This window comes from Passer montanus, unplaced genomic scaffold (assembly GCF_014805655.1).
Source record: "Passer montanus isolate IOZ18808 unplaced genomic scaffold, ASM1480565v1 scaffold62, whole genome shotgun sequence".
NCBI lineage: Eukaryota > Metazoa > Chordata > Aves > Passeriformes > Passeridae > Passer > Passer montanus.
In genome coordinates this window covers 3,128,868-3,156,411 of record NW_024371260.1, presented here as the reverse complement: position 1 = coordinate 3,156,411, position 27,544 = coordinate 3,128,868, and the positions used below count along the sequence as shown (strand labels likewise).

The following is a 27,544-nucleotide window of genomic DNA, read 5'->3' as shown; positions in this document are numbered from 1 at the left end:
GCCAACAAAAATGAAATTGTATGAAGGCACAGGCTGCTGTGGGAGGGGAGGGACAGCAAAGTGTGGCAGTGGGGTGGGATCATCTCCCTGTCTGGCTGACCTGCTCCTGGCTCAGGAGGGAGAGAAGCTGAAGGGGACAGAACACAAGGTTGTTCTCGTTCCTGGCAGTCGGCATTCGAAAGGCAGGAAGGAGGGAAGTCCTGAGCTGTGAAGTTGCTACAGCAAAAGAAACAACTGGGATGTAAAAAAGCAGCAGTCAGAGAGGTTTGGAGCATCTGTCCTGGTCCTGGGGCAGGTCAGATATTGGGAAAACTCTGGTTAGCAGTATTTGGAGCAAGCTGCCAGCACTTGCTGTGTAATCTCTGCAGAGGGACGTGCCCGTGCCAAGCTTCTCTGGCAGGGTTTTACCCAGCTTGATGCCAGCCTTGTGCAGCATCTCACAGCGTGTACATCCTCCTGAACGGGCAGAGCAGGGATTTTCTGCCTGGCATTCTCACAGGCTGCAGCGTGCAGGATCTGTGTGGGGTGACGCGGCTCTGTGCTCTGCCTGCAGTGAGGAACCCGTGCTCGGACAGGAACGGGGGCTGCATGCACCGCTGCCACAGCCACCGCGGCCGCGCCCGCTGCGAGTGCCACCCCGGCTACCTGCTGGCCCCTGATGGCAAGGCCTGCCAAGGTGAGTGCCCTGCAGAGCTCCCCTGCAGGAAAAGCTCTGGGTCTGATGGGCCAGGGCGTGCTCAGTGGGAACAGAGTGGAGGGAAGGACATGCCTCTTGTATTTATGCGGTTCCCAGATGAAGGAAGGAATGATGGACTGACTCCATGTTCTTAGAAGGATAATTTATTATTTTATTATTTATATTATATTAAAGAATACTAAACTATACTAAAGGATACAGAAAGGATACAGACCGAAGGCTAAAAAGATACTAATGAAAAACTTCAGAGTCCCGACACAGCTTGACCCTGATTGGCCAATAAGTCAAAACAATTCACATGAAACCAATGAAACAACCACCTGTTGGATAAACAATCTCCAACCACAATCCAAAGCAGCAAAACACAGGAGAAGAAAATGAGATAATATTGTTTTCCTTTCTCTCTGAGGCTTCTCAGCTTCCCAGGAGAAGAATCCTGGGCAAAGGGATTTTTCCAGAAAATCCCAGACTGCCACACATGCCTTCCCTTGGGTGGCTTAGGTGGTGTCTGTGCAAGAGCCCTTCTGGTGCTGTCTGCAATGACAGAGCTGCTCCAGGGGAGATTTAGGCTGGGCATTAGGGAGAAGTTCTTCCCTGAAAGGGGGATCAGGATTTGGAATGGGCTGTCCAAGGAGGTGGTGGAGTCACCATGTTTTATTCTTTATTTAAGAATAAACTTTAAGAAAAAACATGTGGCACTGAGTGCCATGGTCTGGTGACAAGGTAGTTTTAGGTCAAAGGTTGGACTCGATTGTCTCAAAGACCTTTTCCAGCCTAATTGATTTTGTGATTCTGTGAATGTCCCACTGTCATGTCCCCATCTCCTGGGAAGCTTTACAGCAATCCCAAACTCTTACCTCTGTGTCTTTATTGGTCTGCACCCCAACGAAGAGTTCAGGCTGCAAGAAACCGGTGCAGAACTCAAATACCATAACAACAGTCCTTTGGAAGGATGTTTAAAGTTCAGCCTACTTATCTTGGGCTTTCTCCTTCTCCCAGATGTGAACGAGTGCCTGAAAGGGCTGGCCATGTGTGCACACCAGTGCCTCAACACCCGGGGCTCCTTCAAGTGCACCTGTAACCCGGGCTACGAGCTGGGGGCGGATGGCAAGCGCTGCTACCGTGAGTACTGCGGGCTCAGCTCTCATGTCTTCATTTCTTTTCTGCCAGGGGCAGAATTAAATGTGTGAGATAGTATTTCTTGTTTGGACTCAGATGTTTATTAGTTCATATCTATGTCCCACTCTCACAAACCCTGAGTTCTACAGCACTTCACTCTAAAAAAAGAAAAATGGAGCTGTGTCTCTCTCTACAAGGCCTTTTAAGGATAAACTGTCCAATTAAGAAATGACACTTCAATTATTTTTACTTTTAACCCAATAACCAACCACCCGTAGCCTGCAATGTGGACTTTTTTTATCCAGTTATACAAAACCACCCAAACTCATGGAGAAGAAGATGAAGAAGAAGGTGAAGTAGAAGAAGGACCAGCCTCCACCCTAAAACCTCCATCTTGTTTTATATATATCACTATATTCTAAACCCTTAAAACTCTCAGTTTTCCACCCTGTGACATTACACACTTCTATTCAAACTCCACATCCACAATCCCAGTTCTATCATTCCATTTTGGAATCCTTCTCCACGGCCCAGGTCAATGCAGTGTTCTCTTGTGTCTGTCAGCACAGAAAGTCTGAAATTCTCAGTGACCAGGCTTCCAACACTCAGCCCTGCCCAGCAGGACAGGGCACACCTGGGCTGCTGCAGGCCCATGTTTGTCACTGCCCTCTGGGAATCGCCAGGGCCAAGCTGTGGCAATCTCTGCTGAAGGATTTCACAAGCAGTTTTGAGGCTGTTTACTCCCCCACTAAGATAAAAATCTTGGTCTGGTCTTTAAAGTCACCACAAAGACACTTTAGCTGGTTAAAGCAATTGATTTGGAGCCATTTGGCTTCAAATAAGCCAACTTCTGCTCTTGGGGACTCTGCTGGACAGGCTCAGTCAGCTGCAGATGTGTCACTGGAGGAATTGAGCCAGAGAAGGGATCACATCTGCTCCCATCAAGGAAAGAAATAAGCTCGGTGATGCAAGAATGAGCCAGACTGTCCTCACAGCTTCGTGCAGCTGCTGCACCCCAGCAGGGCCAGGCTGAGCCAGAGCCACCAGCCCCTGACAGATGACAGCCACCGTGGCAGTCCCAGTGCTGGCAGCTGGTGCTACTGGGAGCCTTGAGGGTCCCCTTGTGCAGCTGCTGGAGCTTGGCAAGGCTGGGAGGACAAGGCTTTGCAGGCCATAAACGGGTCCTGAAAGGCATCAAACAGAGCAATATGGGGCACCAGGATGATGACATGAGGCTGAAGAGCCTAAGTATGTGCACAGCTTTCTTCTTAGGGACACAGCCAGTCTCACACCATGACACTGACATTGCCCTGGGGTCGGCAAAGCAGCCTTTCCACAGGAAAGGTTTCTCCCTGCCCTTCCTGGCACATTTCTTTTAATAACCCCGTTTTGTGCTGCTTTAGTAAGAAAAGGGAAGGGAGGGATGACAGTCACGTTGTGAAATCTGGAAAAAGTCTTCCACTGTGGCACAGCTTTTGTTTTTGACAAGCACAGATCCATTGGGAAGCATCAAGCTCCCTTTCTTTCATCCTCCTTGGTTCTGAATGCACGAAAAACTCAGCGCTCTTGAAGGCAGAAATTGTTTTCCTGAGGTTCAGGACTGAGTCAAAGCTCCATGAAACAAGTTCCTTTTAGTTTAAGAAAGCTTAATTAACTAGACAAGTTTACAGAAACCTTGCCAAGCTCGGATGATCTATGGCTGCAATTGATGTTTGCGCCGACCGCTTTTGACATGTCAGGAGCTAACGATTCTCGCTGTAGGCATCTGGATGTTTCCCTACTTAGCTGTGTTCTGCTGCTCCCATTTCTGCCTGGCACCAGAACAGCTCTGCTCTGAGGCTGAGCCAACTTCTGGTTGGCAGCACACGCTGCTGCTTGGCAGGAGTGGGAGCCTGTTCATCCCAGAGACTGTCCAGAGCCTGCTCCACAGCCCCGTCCCTGAGAGGCTGCGTGAGATCCTGAGGTTTCTTTTTATACCCCACTTCCCAGCCCAGCAGTGGCCTCTGTGCTGAGCTATTTCCATCCTTTCCCACTGCAGATCCCCCTCCTGAGCAGGGATGCAGTGCCAGGAGCTGGTGGGGGCAGGCAGGGGCCAGCTGCGTGTGCAGATGTGTCCCACAGGATCCTAACCAGGCTGCCTTTTCCAGGGATAGAGATGGAGATTGTGAACAGCTGTGAAACCAACAATGGGGGCTGTTCCCACGTGTGCCACCACACCAGCTCTGGCCCAGTCTGCACCTGTAACTTTGGCTTTAGGCTGGAAGAGGACCAGAAGTCGTGCACTGGTAAGGAACAGGAAAAGGCCAGACCTTGATTTCCAAGCACATCCCAGGTAACGGTGAGGATCCCTCTTGGGATCTTAGGTCAGGATCCCTCTTCGCTACTGTGTATGTGCACTTCAAACAGGCTAAAGAGGATAGAAGCTGATGGAAAGTGAGAGCAGATGAAATGTTGCTCTGCTCAAAGATGTCCCCAAACTTCCCTCAGGATGTACTTGGACAGCACTTGTGACTTGGACAGTAATTATGGCTTCCAAACTAATTAGTTTTTCCCGGATGAAACTGCCCCAAGCAGGAGTCAGTCAGCTGGAATCACCCTGCTTGTTAGGACACCTGTAACCACAATCCCCAGCTGGGAATCACAATGAACTTCCCTCAAGGACTCAGGATTCCTCCCTGGATGGGGAGGATGCTCTGTTAACACAAAGCTCCCTGATTTCAGGAGGAACTCGAGAATTCTGGCTCAGCATTTGGCAGTAGATCAGTAAAAGCAGCTTACAGCTCCTGCCACCACTCTGCAGAGTATTAACACCCTTTGTTTCTCGTTTAGATATCAACGAGTGTGACACGGGCTCTCACTGCTGTCAGCAAGACTGTTACAATTACCCTGGGGGCTACGAGTGCTCCTGCCACGCCGGGTACAGGCTCAGCACGGATGGCTGTGGCTGTGATGGTGAGTGCCAACTTCAGAGGTACCAGCTTTAGAGGTGTCACAACAGTGCTGCAAACCCGGGAGCCACAGAGAGTTCTGGTTTTCCTTTGCTGCTGCAGAGGTCCTGTCCCCCTGTTCACCTCCCAGGGACCTTGCAGAGGTCCTGTCCCACTGTCCCTGGCTCCAGGCAGGGCACAGAGGGACACACAGGGTCCCTCTACTTCTAATTTGCCTGTTGTCACCTTCCTCAGTTTGTTTAGTGTTGGGCAGCTCAGTTCTAACCCCCATACTAAGCCCAGCCCAGCTGGAGAGGATTTTTGAACACACCAAGGTCAGATTGGGCTAAGTCAGAGTGAGCTGGCCCAGGCCTGACCCCATTAATTCACACAAACCATTTGATGTTCAACCCCAAAGGGCAGCACTGCCCATCACTTTCACCCAAGGGATAAAGACAAATAACAATGTCTGTATAAAACACAGCCAAGATGGTGACTAATGAAGCTTTTAATTAGGAGAGCAAGAAATTGTCCTACCTGGTTGCCAACAGCCAGGCATTTCTTCCAGTTTCTCCCAGCTCCTACCAGTTTTCCTGCCAGCTTTCTGATGAGTCACCTTCTCAACAGAAAGAATGTGGGGAAAAATCCCCCTGATGGTTGTTCTCACTTCCAAAGCTCTCAACATTTCCCAGGGGAAGGAGCCAAACACACCCGCCTCTTCCTACACAATTAATAATGGATGGGAACTGAAGCCCAGCACATTTTTTTTTTTGAAACCCAGGCACCCCTAATCCCTGAGGTGGTTTAACTCCATTTTTAGAGCTGATGGCTTCACATATTTAGCAGAGAGGATGCCACCAGCCTATTACTCCTGCATGGCCAGGCCCCTGTCACTGCTCCTGTCCCACTGGGGTGTCCCATGTTTTGTAGATGTGGATGAGTGCTCTGCAAACAACGGTGGGTGTGAACACACATGCCAGAACCTGCCAGGCTCCTTCCAGTGTGGCTGTGACATTGGGCACAAGCTGGATGAAGACAGAAGGAGCTGCATCTGTAAGTGCCTCGTCCCAGCTGCCTCAGGCTGGGCAGTGGGTCCCTCCTGTGCCTCCTTAGCCCTGCACCTCACCTCTTTCAGCTCCTTCACAGCACCTGAGCAGTGGCAGTGCCTCAGCCCAGCCCTGGAAAGCTTTCCCAGACAGGAGCAGTGCTGTTTCAGCCTGGTTCACAGCACTGGCCAAAGAAGTGCAGGGAGTTCTGGCACAGCTCCCCCTCCAACAGCCTGGGGTGTTAAACACTGCCTCCATGTTCACACAGAGCCAGAGCCCCTTCCCCAGTCACCAGCCTCTACAACTTTTCCTTGTAAGAAATAATGGAGGACTTATTTGTAGCAGTACAGAGATCTTGAGGTCACATACCTGACCTGGGCCCACTCTAGCCAAAAAAACCCTGAAAAAACAACCTGGGAAAGGTTCAGAGGTGTCAGAATGGGGTGAGATCAGTGCTGCAAACCTGAGAGCCACAGAGAGTTATGGTTGCAGAAGTTTTGTCCCCCTATTCACCTCCCAGAGATCTTGAAGAGGTCTTGTCCCACTGTTCCTGCTCCCTGAGACCTTGCAGAGGTCCTGTTCCCCTGTTCACCTCCCAGGGACCTTGCAGAAGTCCTGTCCCACTGTTCACCTCCCAGAGACCTTGCAGAGGTCCTGACCCACTCTCCCTGCTCCCAGGGACCTTGCAGAGGTCCTGTCCCCCTGTTCAGCTCCCAGGGACCCTGTGTGGTTCCCGCTGTGACGCTGTCCCCTCTGTCCCTGCCCCGCAGCCCTCGAGGACACGGTGGAGGCCCTGGATGGCCGGCGCCCCGTCATCCGCCCCATCCCTCACGTGGCCATCCTGCGGGATGAGTTCACCCAGCTCTTCAGCGACGACTACGAGGAAGAGGAGGAGGAGCTGGAGGCACGGGGGGAGCACACGCTGTCAGAGAAATTCGGTGGGCATTGTGCAGCAGCCGTCGGTGTTGTGCCTTGCTTGGAGCTCTTCAGGAATGATGGTGCAGGCTGGGTTTAGTTGTTTGGTGAACACAGCAGGCCTGTTGAGTGCCTTTTCTGCGTTTAGCTCTGCTGCAGCCTCCACTTGGGGAGGCTCCAAACTGCCCAGGGTGCTGCAGCACCCTCAGGGAGGTTCTCATGCATGGTGCCTTGTGGTAATCACATATTTTGTGAACAGAGAGAGAGCTAGTTCTCTCCCAGGATTTTCCTGAGAAGCTGTGAGAAAGCTCAGAGAAAAGAATTAGAAACAATTGTTATCTTCATTTACTACACTTGTTGAGCCAGTGATGCGCAGAAAAGTGCACGTGTGAACTGTGTTATGGAGATTATTTACCAAAGGGTAGTTTCTTAATTGGACACTAGTGATGGTGTTTAGATTGATTGACCAATTAGGCCAAAGCTGTATCAGACTGTCTCTAAGGGCTATGGTGTATTGTTCACATGCGCTCTGAACAGAGACAAGCTGTGAGAGAAGCAGAGAAAAGAATGATCAAAACAGTTCTTATCTCATTTGCTGCTCCTGTGTTTGTGCCCGTGTGGAATGTGTTCTGGAGACTGTTTACCTGAGGTGATTGCTGGATTGGATTCTGGCGATGGCGTTTGGATTCATTGACCAGTTGGATCCACATGTGTGCACATTGGGACTTGGGCAGAGTCATGGGTTTGCTAGTTAGTGACAGTTTTTGTTGGTGTTATACAGTTATAGTATAATATAGTATAATAAAGTGATTAATTAGCCCTCTGATATAATAGAATTCTATGCATCATTCTTCCTGCCCATCAGGAATCATAGCACCGATATTACGGGCTTTTTAATAGTATAGTACAGTATAGCTTAATACAGCAATTAATCGGTGTTCTGCAATCATGGAGTCAATGCTAATTATTGCCTGTTCAGGGGACCATTACTGTGACAGTGCCTCTCGTTGCAGTCTGCCTGGAGCACACGTTTGGCCCCGAGTGCAGCCTGACCTGTGACGACTGCCAGAACGGAGCCACGTGCGGCGCCGAGGGCAGCGGCTGCCTCTGCCCCGCCGGCTGGGCTGGCCTGCTCTGCAACCAGAGTGAGTGCAGCTCTGTGCTCTGCTCTGCAGCCCTGCGAGGCTCTGCCTGAGCTGAGCCTCATCTCTCTCTCCCTCCCCAGCTTGCCCAGCCGGCACCTTCGGCATCAACTGCAGCCAGAGCTGCCGGTGCCAGAACGGTGGCACCTGTGACCCTGCCAGCGGCGCCTGCCGCTGCCCGCCCGGTGTGGCTGGAGAGCTCTGCCAGGATGGTGAGTCCAGCGTCCCCTCACCCTCTCTGTGGTGCTGGGGGCCATCCCTGCCCTCCTCCTGCTCCTCCTTCCTGGTGTCAGTGTCTTAGCAGGGATTTGTCACCGCTTGACGCGGTGCTGGATTTTCCCCAGCCAGCTCCCAGCACTGCGCCAGGAGTGGGCTGTTCCCAGAAAGCAGCACAGTCTGGGACACAGAGGACACAGTCTGGGACACAGAGGACGCAGAGGACAGCCTTGACCTCTCAGAGCCCTGTGGGTGGGTTATTTCTGTCCCAACCAGCAGAGTTGCTGGTGACAGTGAGGGCAGAGCTGATGGGTGCCCTGGAGCACCATGAAGTGACATCCCCTGTGACACTGCACAGCTGATTTGGAGCTGGTGCAGGGAATCTGATCTCTCTCCTCCTGTAGGGCTTAAACCCTATGGCAGAAGTTGTTAAATATCCAGAGCAGGAGCAAGGATATGGGAGAGGCCTTCAGAATGGTTTCAAAAGGATTTTTTCCATGGAAGGGTCAGGGACCAAAGACAAAGAACGACAACAGTGTATAAGGGTTTTTAAACAGGGGCAGTTTTAGGTGAGGGGATAAATCAGCAGCTAATTAGAGATATTCTGGGGAGGGGTAAAGGGCAGGGTTCACAAAAGCAACTTCCAATGAGGGATTTAGGGGAGGGGTTTGGGGCGATATTGAACTTTAGGGGATTTCTGAAAGGGAATTCCAAGCAGGGGGTTGGCACCAGGTAGGATTGACAGGGAACTCAGGGCAGATCAGCAGCATCTTCCAGCTCTCTTGTTGAGCCATCCCAGTGAGAGCAGCTCCAACACATTCCTGCTCCGTCTGAGTCCATCAGCTGCTGAGTCTTTTGTGGAAAAAATGTCATTTTAAACAGCAAAAGGAGTGGTAAATGGCATTCTTCCCCCACAAAACAGTGCTACAGGTGTTCTGTCTCTGCACTCTAAGACCTTTGCAGTCCCTGTTCACTGCTCATCTGTGACTGGGAGCAGGGATCTCTATTTCATGGGGCATTCAGTGGCAGACACAGGAAAGAATGTCAAACCCACAATTTCCATGGTTAATTTCCATGGAAACGGAGGAGGTATTTTCCACCCAAAGCATTGGAAAGCTGTGACAGCAATAGTTACCCAAAGTACCCAGAGTACCCAAAGGAGGTGTCACTGCTGGTGGTGCTCATTTCTTGCTCCCAAAGGGTTAAAATTTGGGGGACATAATTTGAAAACCAGAAAGAGGGAGACAATCAGAGATTCAGATAAAAGGACTTCAGTCACATGTTGGGAGCATATGGGAGCTATTACTGAAGGAGGAGAGTGAAGCAGAATGTAAATGAACACAAGAGATACCCCGACCTCTTCTTTCTTTAGGAAGGAGGTGGTTGAGAGGGACAGAGAGAAAACAGGAAGGTAAAATGAAAATAAACAATGCAGAATTGCTCTGTTGTCCCAAGGCGGCATTTCTTCTGCTCCTCTGTTCGTAGGGACAAGGCACGTGCTGCTGGGCAGCTGCTGGCCAGAGCACTCTGCTGACACAGCCTGTCTGCCATGTGCTTCCAATATCGAGATCTTTAGCATAACAGAGAAAAAACAATAATTTTATTCACTTAATAGTGCAAATATCCCTGTGGCTTTTCAACAGGAGCAGCCTCGTGGGTTGCTTTCTCACGGAGGAGAGCCTTGACCTCTCAGAGCCCTGTGGGTGGGTTATTTCTGTCCCAGCCAGCAGAGCTGCTGGTCAGTGAGGGCAGAGCTGATGGGTGCCCTGGAGCACCATGAAGTGACATCCCCTGTGACACTGCACAGCTGATTTGGAGCTGGTGCAGGGAATCTGATCTCTGTCCTCCTGGATGCATCCCTTCCCTCGGCGCATCCCTGCTCCGGTTCCGAGAACTGAACACAGCTCTGATTCCGGTGTGTTTCTCTCAATTAAAACAACCTGCTGAAACTCATCTTCCCAGGAAACCTCTCTCTGTTACTAGGGTGCCCCAAGGGATTTTTCGGGAAGCACTGCAGGAAGAAGTGCAACTGTGCCAACCGGGGTCACTGCCACCGGATTTACGGCGCCTGTCTCTGCGATCCCGGCTTGTACGGCCGGTTCTGCCACCTGGGTAAGCTCGGATTATCCCTGAATTCCAGCCCTTCTGGCAAGGAGCTTTCTGCCCCTCGCTGACCAGCTCTCCCCTCTCCCTGCAGCGTGCCCCAAGTGGGCGTTTGGGGCCGGCTGCTCGGAGGAGTGCCAGTGCCTGCAGCGCAACTCGCGGGACTGCGACGCCAGGGACGGCTCCTGCCGCTGCAAGCCCGGCTACCGCGGCCAGCGCTGCCAGGACAGTGAGTGAGGCACAGGGACACACCTCCAGCTGGCGTGGAAAACACCTCCGAGGCCATCAAACCCAACCTGTGACCCAACACCACCTTGGCAGCCACACCATGGCACTGAGTGCCGCATCCAGGCTTTTCTTAAACACCTCCAGGGATGGGGATGCCATCACCTCCCTGGGCAGCCCATTCCAATGCCCAGTCATCCTTTCTGGGAAGAATTTCTTCCTAAGGTCCAACCCAAACCTCCCCTGGTGCAGCTTAAGGCTGTGTCCTCTTGTTCCTGATCCCTCCTGGCAGGGAGTGATGAGGTCTCCCCTGAGCCTCCTCTTCTCCAGGCTCAATAACCCCAGCTGCCTCAGCTGCTCCTCACAGGATTTTTGTCCCAGACCACTCACCACCCTTCTTGTCCTTCTCTGGACACGCTCCAGGCCCTCTATGTCCTTCCTAAATTGGGGGGCCCAGAACTGGACACAGCACTCGAGGTGCTGCCCAACCAGTGCTGAGCACAGGGGGAGAATCACTGCCCTGCTCCTGCTGGCCACACCATTCCTGATCCAGGCCAGGAGCCACTGGCCTTCCTGGCCACCTGGGCACAGTGCTGCCTCATGTCCAGCCTGCTGTCCATCAGTCCCTGCAGGTCCCTTTCTGCCTGGCTGCTGTCCAGCCACTCTGTCCCCAGCCTGCAGTGCTCCAGGGGTTGTTGTGGCCAAAGTGCAGGACCCAGCACTTGGACTTGTTAAACCTCATATCCCATCTATCCAGCCTGTCCAGGTACCCCTGCAGAGCCCTCCCTCCCTTCAGCAGACCCACACTCATACTGGTGTCATTCTGTCCCCACAAAGCACCCCCAGATCATCCCCCTTTCTCCTCCCATGGCCTTTTCCCCCCATTAATTTTCTCAGGGGAAAGCTCTGCTTGTTTTCCACCCTTCCAGACTGTCTCACCTCTTGCTCACTCAGCAGCACACCATGCTCACACTCAGCCACGTTCAGTGGTCAGCAGGAGCTGTGTGGTGGGTGGGGACAGCTGTGACAGTGGGTGGTGGGACAGCTGTGACAGTGGGTGGTGGGACAGCTGTGACAGTGGGTGGTGGAGCTTGGAAGGATGCTCAGCACCCAGGGGCAAGGAGTAATTTCAGAGCTTCTTTCTCTCCAATTCTGGCTGTTCACAGGCTGTGACCCTGGGTATTACGGGGATGGCTGCAAGAAGAAGTGCAGCTGCTCTCCAGGAGTGCCCTGTGACCCTGTCACCGGGGAGTGCCACAAGGAGTGTCCCCCAGGCTACCACGGCGAGCACTGCGACCAAGGTAAGGCAGGGCCCTGCAGGGCAGCCCTGTGTGTGCTGGAAACTCACCAGTCCTCAGCATTTTGCTTCACAAAACGACACAAAAGCACTTCCAGAACCCCCTGAGAGCCCCAGCCCACTGCAGATGATCTGATGGGTGGCCAGCAGAGACTTCAGGGGACACAGGAGCTGCCATCCACAGGTCTCTGTGAGACACTGCTGCCTGTTGAAAGTGCGAGAGAGAATTCCTGGGATAAGATTCAGAAAAGGAGAACAAGGTCTCTCTTCATCCTGCCACTGGACATCTCTGTGTGGGTAGATGGAGATGATTGGGATCTAATTATCTTTCCCTGGCCTTGATGTCTTTTCCCTTCCAGACAATCCCTGCCCAGCACAACAGTATCACATTTTCTGCTCTGTTCTTTATTTTTCTTGAAACTCTGTTTCATCTGCAAGTGCAAAGGAGTATTTTACCTTTAATTTACATTAGAATTCAAACTTCTGCCTCTGTATGAACCTCCTAGAGCAGTTTTGTGCTCTTCCCAGTTGATGGGAAGGTGACTGAGCTGCCCAGCTCTGTGGATGTCTAACTGTGTCCAACACTCGGGCTCTGAGGGTGCAGATTTCAAGATCCTGGGGGTGGTTTGTGTGCCAGAGAGCTTCACTTTGGGCAGACAAAGGTGCTTTGAGAGAACCCAAAGGCAGTGAGTCATTGGCCCGAGGTGATGATTACAAAATATGAACACAGTGTTTGGAAAAGAATAAGTTCTGCCAACCACAGAGCTGAGTGGCAACTGAAAAATCAACCCACTGCTGCCCTTGTCAGGCTGGGGCCTCCTGAACCCCCTTCAGCTGGTTAGGACCTGCAGAAAATGCAAAAAGTTGGACACTTGGAGACAGACTGCAGCAGCAGCAGACGCTCCATGGAGAGGTTGGAAGTGGCCAGCATCTGGATTTGGACTGGAGCATCCCAGGGGCTTCTGCACTAACTGATGTTTAGCCAAGCACTGCTTCACCCCAGCCCAGAAGCTGCAACCATCAGCCTCACTGATCTGCCAGCAAAGGGTCGTGGTGCAGAGCCCCATCTCTGACAGAGCAAGAGCTGCAGAAAGCAGCAAAAATCTCAGTGCAATTGCTGACCACAGTGCTGGAAGGAGAGATGGGAGCAGCTCCTGCAGGGCCGTGCTCCCTGGCAGGGTCTGACAGCCCTGAGCCCCCCGTGGGGGGATGCTGTGGCCCCTGGAGCCCCTGGACCTTGTCAGGCTGGGTGCTCCCGCTCAGGATATTTTTTAAAAGGGTAAGAAAGGAGCTGAAGGCTGTAGGGGGGAGTCACAGGAAATAACACAAATATTTGTATAGAAATAGTAGGCTCTTGGCTGTTGTTCGGATCTGGAAATTATTAAAGGGTGAAGACAAACATCTGCCATCAATTAGCAAAGAGGAGGAATAACAAAAACTCCACTGTGTCACTGGAAATGGAGGCGCTGCGTTTCCTCCGCGGTTTGTCGGCGCTGGTGTGTTCCCCTCTGCTGAAGCTTTTCAGAACTTTGGCTTTGGTGAGCGTGGAGCTCTCATGGGGGACTCAGAGAGGATTTAAGGATCTTTGCTCTGGAGCCCTCAGTTTGCATGTCACCAGCTCATTGCTAAATTGTGGCACGGGGTGCAAAGATCAAAGCGAGCTGGGACCAGCAGAACCACGCTGGCATCAGAGCAGAGGGAAGGAAAAGCACTTATTCCTCCTCTGGATGAGGATGTTCCTTCTTTCCTTCTTTCCATCTGTGTCCTGCTGCAAACCTTGCTGCTTCTTAAAATCCTGGTGCTCAGATCCTGGAGGCATTCAGCCAGGGAGGTAAAAACCCCCAGAGCACCTTGGAAAAGCCAAGGGTGGTTTGGTGTGGGGCTGTGACCCTGGTGCTCTGCACCCCAGCCCAGAGACAGCAGCGTGGCTTCGGCAGGGTCCTTGTCCAAGGACTGGAGATCAGTTTGGCTTCAGTTTTTGTGGGTGTGAGTGGTCACTCTTGCATGAAGAAATACTTGTTGAAAGGACAGACATCAGGCAGACAGACCAGGTGGTGGTGGCAGTGCTGGAGGTGACCAGAGTGGCTCACAGAGGGGTCACACCCAGGCTCAAAGAATCACTAATGTTGGAAAAGACCTCCAAGATCACCAAGTCCAACCTTTGAGCAAACACCACCATGCCCACTAAACCATGAGCACAGGTGGGAACCTCTCACAGACACAGAGGCTCCTTCAGCCTGCAGGGCCAGGTTGGTAAAATGCTCTTGGGTATCTTGGGGGGGGTGTTCTGACCCTGCTGTTCTCCCACAGAGTGCCCTGAGGGGACATTTGGGCCGGGCTGTCAGCATCCCTGTGCCTGTGGAGAAGCGTCCTGTGACAGGAGCACAGGGCAGTGCCACTGCCCACCTGGCTGGACAGGACACGACTGTGCCCAAGGTGAGCACGGGCAGCAGAGCAAACACTCAGGGACTTCAGTGTGGAGGGAGGGATTTAGGTGTAGACTTGTTGCTTTTCTTTTACTGAAACTCATTTTAAAAACACCCAATGCAGTTAGAATCATCTTTGTGGAAAATTAGAGAAAATTTCAGCTTTTGATGGTGAGTCTTGAACAACATGATGAAAAAGATGAAGATGTTTTTTGTTGTTGCAGTCCTCAGTGTAGGAGAGGAACCTTTCTTTATTGATGCATGTTTTTCATTGCCTTCACCAGATTACTCTTTAACTGCTGGAGGACTAGAGAGTCTGAAATGGAAAGCTTTTGCATGATTCTGCAGTATTGCAGCAGCTGGAAGGAATTAGTCACATAGAGATGTCCTGCTCCTAAGAGTTTGGCTGAGCAATGAAACTACGTGTGCACAGTGCTTACCATACTTTTCAAGCTGCCTTGTTTCCAGGCCCTGGAGCAGCTTAGGACCAGTTGGAGAAGGATTCCTGTCCTGGTTTTAGCAGTTTAGCCTTTTGCTCCTTCTTTGCAGCTCCCAGTGGGTCCCAGAGCAGTGACTGATGTGCTGTCCACGGTGTGACGGCAGCTGTGGAGCCCCTGTGCCAGCAGCACCATTTCCCACTGAGGAGCCCTTGGAGCTCCCTGCAAGTGGCTGCAAATCCAAAATTGGCATGAAAGTCCTGGAGTGAGCTCAGAATAGCACTTAGAGACAGGCAGGGCCGTGCTGTGCTCGCTGGCAGCCACGTGCTGTGAACAAAATCCACGTCTCGCATGAGCACAGCTCTGACGGCCAGAGGGAGCCCAAAAGGTCTCACATTTCCCTCTGCCACCTCAGCTCTGACCCTGGTGCTCTGTGTTCTCTGTCTGCTCACGCTCCAGCCTGCCCTGAGGGTCTCTGGGGGCCGGGCTGCCAGGAGATCTGCCCTGACTGTGCCAACAACGCCAGCTGTGACCGCGCCACCGGAGCCTGTCTGTGCCCACCTGGCTACACCGGGCAGCGCTGCCAGGATGGTGAGTGCAGCCTGGGCTGGGTCCCTCACCTCCAGCTGCAATGGGGGCATCTCAGCTGAGCTGGAGCATCCAGTGACCGACCAGGCACTGCCACGCTCAGCACATCTCTGTTCCTCACTCACTGGGGTGCAGCCTGGGGACTTCACAGCCCCTCTAGCCCCATCTCCCTTGCAGTGACTCCTGCAGCAGGAGAAAAGAAGGCAGAATGCTGAGCCCCTTGTCCCCTTCAGCACCTGCACTCGGGGTGTCAGGGCTGTGTCAGTGCTCTGCCGGCTCCACCCGGGGCTGGGATTCCAGCAGCCACCTGCAGTCCCTCCTGTTTCCCTTGGCAGTGTGTCCACCCGGCTGGTTCGGCCCCGCCTGCCAGCTGAGCTGCAGCTGTGGCAACGAGGGACATTGCCACCCGGTGACGGGGACGTGCAGCTGCCCGCCCGGCTGGACGGGGCACCACTGCCAGCGAGGTACAGCCCCTGTGCTCTGCCACCCTCACTGCTGGGCCACTCTGGCCGTGCCAAGCTGTGCTGCCACCTCCCCATTCTCATCTTCGTGCTGTGCCTCTGCCAGGGAAATCTCTCTGAGATCCTTTTGGTTTCTTTGCTGTCTGTCTGGTGCTGGCAGTGCCGCTGGCCTCTCTGCAGCTGTGTTTGTCATTGTGCCCAAGGGATGTTGTGCCTGCTGGTGAAGGCAGCACTATGCCCATGCCATGCTCTCTGGTACTCACCAGTGATGGCTCCTGCTGTGTTTTTCCAGCCTGTGACCTGGGGCGTTGGGGCCCTGACTGTGCCCACGCCTGCAACTGCAGCAACGGCGACGGCAGCTGCAGCGCCGAGAGCGGGCAGTGCCTGTGCGAGGCCGGCTACACGGGCACCCACTGTGAGCAGAGTGAGTGCTGCCCTGCCCTGCCTGCCCTCTCACACCCACCACGGCCTGCAGGGCTCCAGGGAAGGGCATTGCCCCAGCCCATCCCCTGCCCTGGCTGTGATGCTGATCCTGTGCCCAGGGTGATGTGGGTACGCACCTGTGAGGGGTGGGTGGGAACCTGCTGGTTGTGGGTTCAGCTGTCAGATATTTTTATTCCATTCAGAATGCAAGCTCCTGCCTTAGATAGCTTCTCTGGGACCCAGGAAGGGACAGACTCCTCAGTCTCATTTTTTTCAGAGTGCCCAGAAGGGTGGTTTGGGCAGAGCTGTCGGCACCAGTGCCAGTGTGACAATGGAGCCACCTGTGACCACGTCAGTGGGGCCTGTACCTGCAGCCCAGGCTGGCGAGGAACCTTCTGTGAGCACCGTGAGTACCTGACCCTGGGCACCAGGCCTCCATCCCAGAGGGTTTGTGCTCCCTGTCTGACTTTGTTATCCCATTACAGCGAAGAGAATTCCTCAGGATGGCCATGGGGGGAGCAACAAGTCTGCAAGCTGCTGCCTCTGGTTTTATTTCTGGAGGGAAAAGGTCTAGGGGGAAAAAAAAAAAGGCTGTGAAAATGTAAATAATAGGTGACCCAGTGGTTGCACGGCTGCTGTGGTCACCTGAGTGCGTACATGTTGCACTCAGGGTCTTGGAGCAGCCTCTTGGAGGATCCTTGGATGCAGGGATCCAGCTCCCCCAGCAGCCTCTCCGTGGTCAGGAACCTCAAGCCATCACTCCTGATCCACCACTGCCCTCTCCTGTACCTGGAATGTCCACAGTGAACTTACATCCAACATCTGTTGCCCTCAGCAGCCCTGTCACACTGGTGCAGCCTCGCACTGGCCAAGGGACAGGCACCTTTTCCCACTGGGAGGGCTCCAGCTCTGCATTTTGTGTGGATTTCTCCTTTGTTTTTCCACAGCCTGCCCTGATGGATTTTATGGACTGGAGTGTCGACAAGCCTGTGACTGCCTGAATGGTGCCCACTGTGACCCTGTGACAGGACAGTGCCAGTGTCCCCCGGGCTGGACTGGTGCCCGCTGTGCCCAGGGTAGGTGTCTGTGCCCAGGGCAGGTGTCTGTGGGAGGTGCCCACCCTGCCCTCCATGGCACTCTGGAGGCAGAGCTTTCTCTGCCGCCAGGTCAGGGGAACCAGAGTTCTGGGTTGTCCATTCCCTATTTGTGATTTTCTCTGTGTGCAGTTTAATTTGGGTTCAGACTGGGGGGCTCTGCCTGGGCATTTGTGGTTGGATGCAATGAGGGTTTGGGCAACCAGAAAAAGTGCTTCCAAACAGATGAGGGATGCCAGGCCTGTAGGGCACATTATTTCCCTGTAACCCCACAAAACCCCCTCCCACAGCAGCCAGCCACCCCTGACACATCCTCTCCCAGCCCTTGGCAGGGTTGGCAGGAGCCTGGCTGCTGTGATTCCCACCCAGTGCCCACCACTCCTGCCTGCTGTGCTCCCCTGCAGCGTGCCCGGAGAACAGGTACGGCCAGAACTGCAGCCACACCTGCCACTGCTTCAACAATGCCACCTGCAGCCACATCAGCGGCCTCTGCCTCTGCTCCGAGGGGTGGACGGGACCCTCGTGCCAGCAAGGTAACCCTTCCCACACCCCTGCTTCCCCTGCCAGCCCGGGGAAGGATGCCACTCCTTGGGGTGGGCAAGGAATGGTGCCCACCTGTGTCGCTGTGTTCGCGGTCCCAGGATGAGAGAAGACATGAATCTGACTCCATATTTCTAGAAGACTGATTTATTATATTATTATATTATATTATATTTAAAATTCTATACTAAAGCTACACTAAAAAGAATAGAGAAAGGATTTCATCAGAAGGCTGGGAAAGAAAAGGAATCAATAAAAACTCATGACAGAGAGTCCGACACAGCTGGCTGTGCTTGGTCATTAAGTATAATCAATCCACATGAGACCAATCAAAGATACACCTGTTGGTAAACCAGACCACATTCCACAGCCATCAGATAGTTATTGTTTACATTTCTTTCCTGAGGCTTCTCAGGAGAAAAATCCTGGTGAAGGATTTTTCAGAAAATATGACAGTGACACACCTGAGCAGCTGACATACCTAAAGTTGTCATTGCCTCAAAATCAGTGTTGCTATCACACCATCCACCCACGGCTCTGGCAGCGTGGCACAAGCCTCCAGAGCTGTGTCCTGATGGGGATGTCTGTCCTGTTTGTCCCTCAGCCTGCCCGGAGGGGTTTTATGGGAAGAACTGCCAGCAGCGCTGCCTCTGCCACAACGGCGGCACCTGCGACCCGGCCACGGGGACCTGCGCGTGTCCTGCGGGCTGGACAGGGCTGGCCTGCGAGCTGGGTGAGGAAACAGCTGGGAAACGGCTCTGGGGCAGACAGGGCCTGGTTTGGAATGGTTTTCTGATGGTTTTCAGCTTGCTTTTTCTACCTCTGTCGGGTCAGGATTCACTTGAGACAATAGTTCATGTTCAGGCTTAGATGTTTATTGTTTCTTATCAGTGTTACAGCCTCACAGCAGTGAGTTCTGGTAACAGTGAGTTTTTTCATGAACAAGGCACAAAATGGCCAACTATCTCTTGTTAAAAGGTCTTTTAAGGCTAAAGTATCTAATTAAGAAATGACACCTAAATTATTTTCGCTTTTAACCCAATAACTGATCACTCAGAGTCCGCAATGTGGACTTTTCTGTCCAATTGCAAAATACCACCCAAACCTGTGGAGAAGAAGGAAGAAGGAGGTAAAGGAGGAGGAACAACTTCTGCCCTAAAACCTCCATCTTCCTTTATATATATTCCCATATTCTAAAACCTCAAACTCTAAGTTTTCCACCATGTGATATTATACACTTCTTATCAACTCCACACCCGTAATCCCAATTCTGTCAACCAATTTTGGAAGCTTCTCCATGGCCTCAGGTCAAATGCAGTGTATTCTAGGGGGTCAGAGTCTGTCAGCACAAAAACTTCTCAGCACCCAGAACTCCACCAGTTTTCCTGTGGAGGTTGGAGGTGACGTGCGAGGGGTTGGGGCGCTGGGTCCTTCCTGTGTGTGCAGCAAGGGCGGGAGCTGGGAGGGTGGGCACCCGGGCAGTGTCTCACCCTGTGCCCCTGCCAGCCTGTGCCCAGGGGCAGCACGGCCTGGAGTGCCAGCAGCGCTGTGAGTGCCAGCACGGGGGGCTCTGTGACCGCCGCACCGGGCACTGCCTCTGCCAGCCTGGCTGGACCGGCGACAAGTGTGACACAGGTAAGTGGGGTGTCTGGGGCTGAGCTGGGCATCGTGGCTCTGCCAGCACCTGGAGGGTCTAGGGGCTGAAGCAAAGACAGAAAATTCAGATCTCAGCAAGCTCTGTGACCGCCACACCGGGCACTGCCTCTGCCAGCCCGGCTGGACTGGTGATAAGTGTGAGACAGATAAGTGGGGCATCTGGGGGCTGAGCTGGGCATCGTGGCTCTGCCAGCACCTGGAGGGTCTAGGGGCTGAAGCAAAGACAGAAAATTCAGATTTCAGCAAGCAGGGAGCTGGCAGTGCCATGGTTTTGGCTGTGTCCCTGTTTTGCTGTGCCCTTTCTCCTTCCATTGAATCACGAAGGGGTTCTGGTGGGAAGGGACCTTAAAGTTCATCCAGTTCCAGCCCACCTGGTTTCTGCTGTCTGAGGGCTGTGCTGAAAGTGCTGGTGCACACCCAGAGCAGCCTGTGGTGGTGGGAGGGGGATGGCATTCCCAAAGGCACAGACCCCCAGGCAGCAGTGCAACTACAGGGAAAAAGCCCCCAAAGTAACTTTTTTGTGCAACTTGTCCTCTCTGTTTTCATCCCTGAAGCTTGTCCAGAGGGGCTGTTTGGGGCACGCTGTGAGGAGCTCTGTGACTGTGGGGACAACGTCTCGTGCCACCACGTCACCGGTGCTTGTGACTGCCCCCCTGGCTGGAGGGGCCGGCGCTGTGAGAAGGGTGAGGAGCCCCCTGGGTGAGGGAAACCCAAGGAAACATCAGCTGCTCCAAAGCCTGGGAAGAGGGAAACTTCATTTTTCATGGGAGTTACACGTTGTGGCAAAGTATTTTGAGGCTGTGACACAAGATGCTGCTGGGCTGGTGTGGCACTGGGGCAGGAGCCCCTCAGAGGAGGCTCTGGTGGTTTCCAGGCATTAGCAACAACTTAAATCCAGGCAGAATGCCCATTTTCAACTTCCTTTTTGCTCTGTTGAGGTCAGGATTGAAGGCACTTGAGACAATGGTTCACGTTCAGGCTCAGGTGTTTATTGTTTCTTATCTGTGTTACAGCCTCACAGCAGTGAGTTCTGCAGTTCTTCATTAACAAGGCACAAATGGCCAACTATCTTTCATTACAAGGTCTTTTAAAGCTAAACTACCCAATTAAGAAATGACACCTAAATTATTTTCACTTTTAACCCAATAACTGATCACTCAGAGTCTGCAATGTGGACTTTTCTGTCCAGTTACAAAATACCACCCAAACCCATGAAGAAGAAGGAAGAAGGTGAAGAAGAAGGACCAGCTCTCACCCTAAAACCTCCATCTTGCTCTATATTTATTCCTATATTCTAAAACCCCAAACTCTGAGTTTCCCACCATGTGATATTACACCATTCTAACCAACTCCACACCCATAATCTCAGTGCTATCAATCAATTTTGGAAACCTTCTCCACAGCCTCAGGTCAATGCAGTGTTCTCAGGACACTGAGGGGGTCAGGACAGAAAGTCTAAAACTCTCCGGAGCTCCGACAGCAGCAGACTCACATCCCACTGTTTGTTTTCCCACAGCCTGCCTGCCAGGTTTCTTTGGGAAGAACTGTGCCAGTCGCTGTGGCTGTCCCCTGGGAGTGCCCTGTCACCATGTCACCGGCCAGTGTGGCTGCCCGCCAGGACTGACCGGCGCTGGATGTGAAAAATGTACTGAGATGGGAATGGTCCTCCTGCAGCTCTGCTGGCAGGCTCTGGGAACGGGATGGGCCGAGCAATTCCTACAGAAAATAGAAGGGGGGGAAAAAAAGATAAACAAGGAGAAACAGCCCAAGAGCAAAGCTGTGCCAAGGAGCAACTCCCAGGCTGGCAGCTGGGTGCATGCCTGTGGAATGTTAGCAGGGCAGAGGGAGCCAAGTGGGAAATCAGAGCTGGGTATTTATGCAGAGGATTAGCAATAAATCACTATTAAAATGAGCTCCTGTGGGTATGAGCAAGTCTGAAAGAGACAGAGGTGTGTGGGCATGTTCCTTACGCAGAGGACAGTGCTGGGTTTGCCTTGTCTGTGTGTGGAGCCTGCAGAAATGTGAGGGCAGGAAGGGCTGGCACAGCAAAAGGCACCTAATGCCTTTAAGTACTTGCCTTTCCTTTCAATCCAAGTATTTCCTGGAGTGAATGAACCTTTTGCATGAGAGTCTCTTTGCTTTTTGGGTGGCGGAGAATTTTACTGCCATAAAAGGCTCTCCAAATCTGGGCTTAAAATAAAATGTTTTAAAAAAAGCCTCGCAGAGAGGGGTGGGATGGCTCCTGAGCCACCTTGGTGCCTTGTCCCCTCACAGCCTGCCTGCCAGGGACCTTTGGGGAGGGCTGTGCTCAGATCTGCCAGTGCGCCGGAGCCACCCAGGAATGTCACCCTGTCACCGGGGCCTGTGTCTGTCCCCCTGGCTTCCACGGTCCTGCCTGCCAGCTGGGTGAGTCCTGCTCTGCTCCCATCCCCTTTGCAGGCTGTGCCATCCCGAAATCCCGGTGCCATGAGGGACAGACAGCTCCCAGCAGAGCTCTCTGCCTGCTCCTGGGGTGAACACCCGTGCAAACCCACCTGCTGGATTTCCCCGGGCTGTCTGCACCTTCTCCTTGTATTTGTAGCCGCTGTTTGTTGTCCCCTCAGAGTGCTCCCCAGGCTGGTACGGCCGGGACTGTGTGAGGCCCTGCCAGTGCAGGAACGGGGGCAGCTGTGACACTGCCACGGGGATGTGCCACTGCCCGGCCGGCTTCATCGGCGCCGACTGCGCCATCGGTGAGCTCTGCTCCAGCCACGGGGGCTGGGAAAGTAGGGGAGCCTCCTCAGGGGGGTCTGAGGGGTGGGAGAGGCAGACCCTGCCCGCAGAAAAACCCTGTGGGGGATGAGCAGCAGAACAAGGACTGACCCCTGGGAAAAGCTCCTTTGTCCATCTGTCCTGGCAGCAGTGCCCTCCTGCTGTGTCCCGGGGAAGGAGCCTGCAGATGAACGTGTTTGCTGTCTGCCTTAGCCATGGAAATGTTTTCTGCTGTGTTTATTTTATGATATGATACATATATTTTATGGTATTTTATGATTTCTCCTGACACACCGTGCCCTCGCTGTACTGTTATACAGCCACAGCTGGGCAGGGCTTGGAGCAGCCTGGCTTAGTGGGAGATGTCCCTGCCCATGGCAGGGGGGTTGGAAACTGCTGATCTTTAAGCTCTCTTCCAACCCAAACCATTCCACGACCCTATGGCACAGCAGGGCAGGGCTGGAGGCTCCTTCTCATCCCATTGCTCAGCTCCAGTGCTGTGCAAAACTTCACCTCTCCCACCTCCCCCCTCCCCAGCCCTGCTTCGGCCTGACTGAGGTTTCCCTCCCTCCAGGATGTCCTGCTGGCCGCTACGGCCAGGACTGTGCAGGGCTGTGCCCCTGTGGGGCCGGTGTTCCCTGTCACCCTGTCACTGGAGACTGCGTGTGCCCTCCGGGCAGAGCTGGCCCCACGTGCGAGCAAGGCAAGTGCATCAGGACTGTCAGGCACTGCTTGGGAATGGAAATTATTTCCTTGCCCTGAGATCTCTGCTCGTGGTCCCTGTGCCCACCACCGCTGTCTCTGGCCCTGCAGGTTGTGAGAAGCACCGCTACGGGCTGGGCTGCCAGCAGCCCTGCTCCTGCCACAACGGGGGGCTCTGCGACCCCGCCGATGGCTCCTGCTCCTGTGCCCCAGGCTGGACGGGCAAATCCTGCGAATTAGGTAACCCTGGATCCCCAACCTGCTGACTGTGCAGCTCACACACTGGGTCTGGTTTCTGCCATCCCACCCGTGCCAGCCCTGCCTTGGCACAGCCCTCTGTGGGGCTGCTGAGCAGCTCTGCCTCTCCCTCTGCCCGCAGAATGCCCTCCGGGGAGCTTCGGTGCCGCCTGCCAGCTGCGCTGCTCCTGCCTGCACAATGCCACCTGCCACCCGGCCACCGGCGCCTGCCGCTGCCCCGCGGGCCACTACGGGCCCCTGTGCGAGCACAGTGAGTGGTGGCAGCGGGGACACCCTGGGCTTGGGGCGTGGGGGGTGTCTAAACTCATCTGGAGAGGAGGGATGCACGATATGGGTGTGACTGTTGCTATAGGACACAAAATAAAACGACGCAGACACGCAGCTCTCCAAGGCAAAAAAAAGAGCTTTTAATTTCTGACTCCAACATTTATAGATTTCCAAAAAGAGCTTTTAATTTCTGACTCCAACATTTATAGATTTCCAAAAAGATCTTTTAATTTCTGACTCCAACATTTATAGATTTCCAAAAAGAGCTTTTAATTTCTGACTCCAACATTTATAGATTGCCAAAAGTGACAGTGGATTGGAGGGCGACAGTGCCACCTCTCCAATGACACTGGACAAGCCAACAGTCTGGCAAATTTCTCCTCCTCCATAAAAGAATGCAAAACAATAAGTTATTTACATAAAGTGCGTGAGAAGGTTCGTTACAAGAATGCAAACATCAGAAGGCTTAGAAAATCTTAAAAAAACAGGGCGACATGTGACAGCAGTGTCACACCTTGCGGGGCTCTCCCTTTTCCAAGAGTTCGCAGTGAGCCCTTTCAAGGCAGAGGGTGATTTCTGATCCCTGTGTGACCCTGTGGGCACAGGGATGCCTTCCCAAGGCACACATGTCCCAGTGCCCGGCGGTGTTGGGCACTGAGCAAATCCCGTGGCGATGAACGCGAGGCTTGGAGCACTGGGGCACAAGTCGGGCACAATCTGAGCTCTCTGCTCCTCCCTGCTGGGCTGGCCGAGGCTCTGCTGCAGAGCTCAGCTCACCCACTCTCTAACGGCTTCTCCCGTGCCAGGCTGTCCCCCGGGGTTCCATGGAGAGGGCTGTCGGGAGCGCTGTGACTGCGAGCACGGGGCGGGCTGTGACCCCGCCACCGGGCGCTGCCGCTGTCCCCCAGGGCTGTGGGGCGAGCGCTGTCACACAGGTACCCCCATCCTCCTCCCCTTCTCCCTTCCCTGGGGATCCTGAGGGCTGGGCACACAGGCCAGGGGCTGTATTCTGTGTCTCACACAGGCTGCAAGGAAGGAACATACGGCGAGGGGTGCCAGCATCTCTGTGACTGCCCCAGTGATGTCCCCTGTGACCCGGTCACGGGGCGCTGCCTGTGCCCCCCAGGAAAAACCGGCCCCATGTGTGCTGCAGGTGAGCTGAGCCCCGGCTGGGCAGGGGAGGAAGGGGGCTGTGTGACGGGGGATTGCTCCCAGGAGGCTGGAAGGGGATTTTTTCTGGTGTGTCACCTCTCAGAGCAAGAGGGGCAGTGGCATATTGTATTTGCGGGGCTCCCAGATGAAGGGACAAATGATGAATCTGACTCCACGTTCTTAGAAGGATAATTTATTATTTCTTGATATTATGTTATATTATATATTATATTATGTTATGTTATGTTATGTTATGTTATGTTATATTATACTGTACTAAAGAATACAGAATGGATCTTTACAGAAGGCTAAAAAGATAATAATGAAAGCTTGTGACTCCTTCCAGAGCCCCAACACAACTTGATCCTGGTTGGCCAATAAGTCAAAACAATTCACATGAAACCAATGAAACAATCACCTGTTGGATAAACAATGTCCAAACCACATTGCAAAGCAGCAAAACACAGGAGAAGCAAATGAGATAATATTGTTTTCCTTTTTCTCTGAGGCTTCTCAGCTTCCCAGGAGAAGAATCCTGGGCAAGGGATTTTTCCAGAAAATATGACGGTGGCAGTGGCACTCGTCTCTCTGGCCCCTGTTCGCAGTCAGATCTGAATGCAAATTCTCCCTCAGCCTCTAGAGCCCATGTGTTCAGACTGACACAGTCAAAAGGCTGAGGGTTGAAGGCTGAGGGGTCATCCTGGTGGCCTGGGGATACTCCAGTGTCCTGTGTCACCACAGCAAAAACCTCTCTGCCCTCTCCTGCACCCGGCCCTCCCTGCAGCATCCTGGGAGAGCTCGGAGCCTTCCTGCTCGCTGCTGCCACGGCAGCATCCTGAGCAGCTCTGTGCCCTCCACAGACTGCCGTCCCACGCGGTTCGGCCCCGAGTGCCGCCTGGCATGCCAGTGTGCCCCCAGCAGCTCCTACTGCAACGCCCGGAACGGGCAGTGCCTGTGCCTGAACGGCCACACGGGACCCACCTGCCGGGAAGGTGAGGGCACGGAGGGGACAACGCGGCAGAACACGAGGGGAGGCTGTGCCTGTGCTCAGGGTGTGGGGCCTGTGCCACGGAGTGGGTTTGGGAACAGTAAATCAGCTCAGTCCAGTCACTTAGGGGAGCACCTGCCTCTTCCCAAGCCCCTCAGCTGGTCTTACCTGTTTGCTGTCACTGCAGCCACCAGGGAGGTTTGTGAAGTCTCAGAATTGAAGGTGTTTAGCAGCCTGGCCCTAAATATGCCCCTGGAACAGCCAGGGCACAAATCCCACTCTCTAATGAGCATGCTGGAACGTTGATCCCGTGCACCAGCCACAGTGAAACCCCCACACTCCTCATCTCTGCCCAAACCTGTGGGCTCAGAGTGACCCCCGTGGGTGCTGGGTGGGGGGCAGGAGGGTCTGACCCAAACCCAAGCACTGGGAACAGTGCTCCCAGCTCCCAGTGGGGAGAGGAATGGGGAGGAGTCTTGTATTTGCGGGGTTCCCAGACGAAGGAAGGAATGATGCATCAGACTCCATGTTCTTAGAAGACTAATTTATTATTTTATTATCTATATTATATTAAAGAATACTAAACTAAACTATACTATAGAATACAGAAAGGATACAGACAGAAGGCTAAAAGATACTAATGAAAAACTCGTGACTCTTTCCAGAGTCCCGACACAGCTTGACCCTGATTGGCCAATAAGTCAAAACAATTCACATGAAACCAATTAATAAAACCACTTGTTGGATAAACAATCTCCAACCACATTCCAAAGCAGCAAAACACAGGAGAAGCAAATGAGATAATATTGTTTTCCTTTTTCTCTGAGGCTTCTCAGCTTCCCAGGAGAAGAATCCTGGCTAAGGGATTTTTCCAGAGAATGTGACTGCCACAGGGGAGGAATGGGGAGGGAATGTGCCCCCAGGCAGGGCAGTGGTGTGGATGGTCAGCCCTGCAGCAGGGCTGCCCACAGCAAGGACTGACCTGTCCTGGACCTGTCTTCTTTTCCAGCCATGCAGTCCCTGCCACCCACCAGGCCACCACCACCCCCAGAGGGGCTCCAGCCAGCGGAGAAGTAGATCCTGCTGTGGGAGCACTCCCTTGGTGTCACCAAGCAGCCACCTGAAGAAGCCAATGACCTGTAATGAACTCATTTTGGAGCCACATGAGCAGCTCTCGTCTCCTGACAGCCCCAGCTGCTGCTTTTGGGGTGTGTGAGTGAGGCTGAAGCGCCCAGTTTAACCAGTTCACTGTGCCAGCACAGGCTGGCCACGAGGACACGTGTGCCCACACCCGAGACCTGCGTGCCTTTGGCCAGAGACCACATGAGCACTTCAGGAGGGATCAGTTCTGGTCAGGGGACAGTGGACTTTGACAGCTTGTGACACATTGCTGGCCTTCAACTTTTGGGTGCTGGGCTTGGGGAGAGGGCTGAAATCGTGGTCCAAATCAGGTATTTATGCATCAATATTTATGGGAAGCTGCACCACAGTGTTGTCAGGACTGATGGTGGCTCTCCAGAGACTGGGCCTCCTGTGGATGCACCACCTCACTTGAATTATTTTTTTTTAAATTTGAATTTTCCAAGGTGTTTTACTGTAAGTGACCATTTGCCAGGGGAAAACACGCAGGGCTCCAGCGCTCACCTGCAGAGCTGGTGCCTCCTGACAGAACAGGCTGTGCTGGACAAGCTTGTCAGGGGCCTGGAGCCTGTTCTTCATGCCAGGACTTTGTGAGTCCACGGACAGGAATTTGTCAGCCTGTGGTGCTGCCCATGTCACTTACTTCAAGAAGAAGGAAGCATAATTCGAGTGTGGAAGTCAGAGATTCTGCGTGGATGGAGACAAAGAGCTGGCTCATCTGGTCAAGGCAAATCCCCATTGGAGTGGCCTCTCCCAGCCCTGAATCCTGAGTTATTTTGCCATGCCAGTCGTTGCCAGGAGCTGGCCACCTGCAGCAGCGGGGAATGTCACCACTCCAGTGTCACCACATCACCCTGGTCAGGGCCCAGGTCCCCCTTTGTCTGTTTGCACAAAGCTCCTGGGCAGGTGAAGCCACTGCCAGAGGAACACCAGCTCTGCAGAGAAGAGGGACAGCCCTGTCCCAATCCCACCCC

General features: G+C 53.4%; 1 protein-coding gene across 2 annotated transcripts in view; it reads left to right on the top strand.

The window, feature by feature from the left end:
* Positions 1 to 27,540, top strand: part of MEGF6 (multiple EGF like domains 6) — a 93,251-nt gene extending 65,711 nt beyond the window's left edge. For both annotated transcript variants that reach the window (XM_039727799.1, XM_039727800.1), the window contains 31 exons: positions 554 to 676; positions 1,697 to 1,819; positions 3,964 to 4,101; positions 4,646 to 4,768; positions 5,674 to 5,796; positions 6,560 to 6,727; positions 7,718 to 7,849; positions 7,930 to 8,058; positions 10,046 to 10,174; positions 10,260 to 10,394; positions 11,557 to 11,691; positions 13,998 to 14,123; positions 15,010 to 15,141; positions 15,474 to 15,602; positions 15,892 to 16,023; positions 16,300 to 16,428; positions 16,970 to 17,098; positions 17,521 to 17,649; positions 18,261 to 18,389; positions 19,163 to 19,291; positions 19,867 to 19,995; positions 20,829 to 20,957; positions 21,587 to 21,718; positions 21,916 to 22,044; positions 22,638 to 22,766; positions 22,877 to 23,005; positions 23,145 to 23,273; positions 24,097 to 24,225; positions 24,315 to 24,443; positions 25,303 to 25,434; positions 26,440 to 27,540. In XM_039727799.1, coding sequence (XP_039583733.1) covers positions 554 to 676; positions 1,697 to 1,819; positions 3,964 to 4,101; positions 4,646 to 4,768; positions 5,674 to 5,796; positions 6,560 to 6,727; positions 7,718 to 7,849; positions 7,930 to 8,058; positions 10,046 to 10,174; positions 10,260 to 10,394; positions 11,557 to 11,691; positions 13,998 to 14,123; positions 15,010 to 15,141; positions 15,474 to 15,602; positions 15,892 to 16,023; positions 16,300 to 16,428; positions 16,970 to 17,098; positions 17,521 to 17,649; positions 18,261 to 18,389; positions 19,163 to 19,291; positions 19,867 to 19,995; positions 20,829 to 20,957; positions 21,587 to 21,718; positions 21,916 to 22,044; positions 22,638 to 22,766; positions 22,877 to 23,005; positions 23,145 to 23,273; positions 24,097 to 24,225; positions 24,315 to 24,443; positions 25,303 to 25,434; positions 26,440 to 26,507 — 3,986 coding nt within the window. In that variant the 3' untranslated portion in view covers positions 26,508 to 27,540. The remainder of the gene's footprint in view (positions 1 to 553; positions 677 to 1,696; positions 1,820 to 3,963; positions 4,102 to 4,645; positions 4,769 to 5,673; positions 5,797 to 6,559; positions 6,728 to 7,717; positions 7,850 to 7,929; positions 8,059 to 10,045; positions 10,175 to 10,259; positions 10,395 to 11,556; positions 11,692 to 13,997; positions 14,124 to 15,009; positions 15,142 to 15,473; positions 15,603 to 15,891; positions 16,024 to 16,299; positions 16,429 to 16,969; positions 17,099 to 17,520; positions 17,650 to 18,260; positions 18,390 to 19,162; positions 19,292 to 19,866; positions 19,996 to 20,828; positions 20,958 to 21,586; positions 21,719 to 21,915; positions 22,045 to 22,637; positions 22,767 to 22,876; positions 23,006 to 23,144; positions 23,274 to 24,096; positions 24,226 to 24,314; positions 24,444 to 25,302; positions 25,435 to 26,439) is intronic.
* Positions 27,541 to 27,544: the final 4 nt, after the last annotated feature.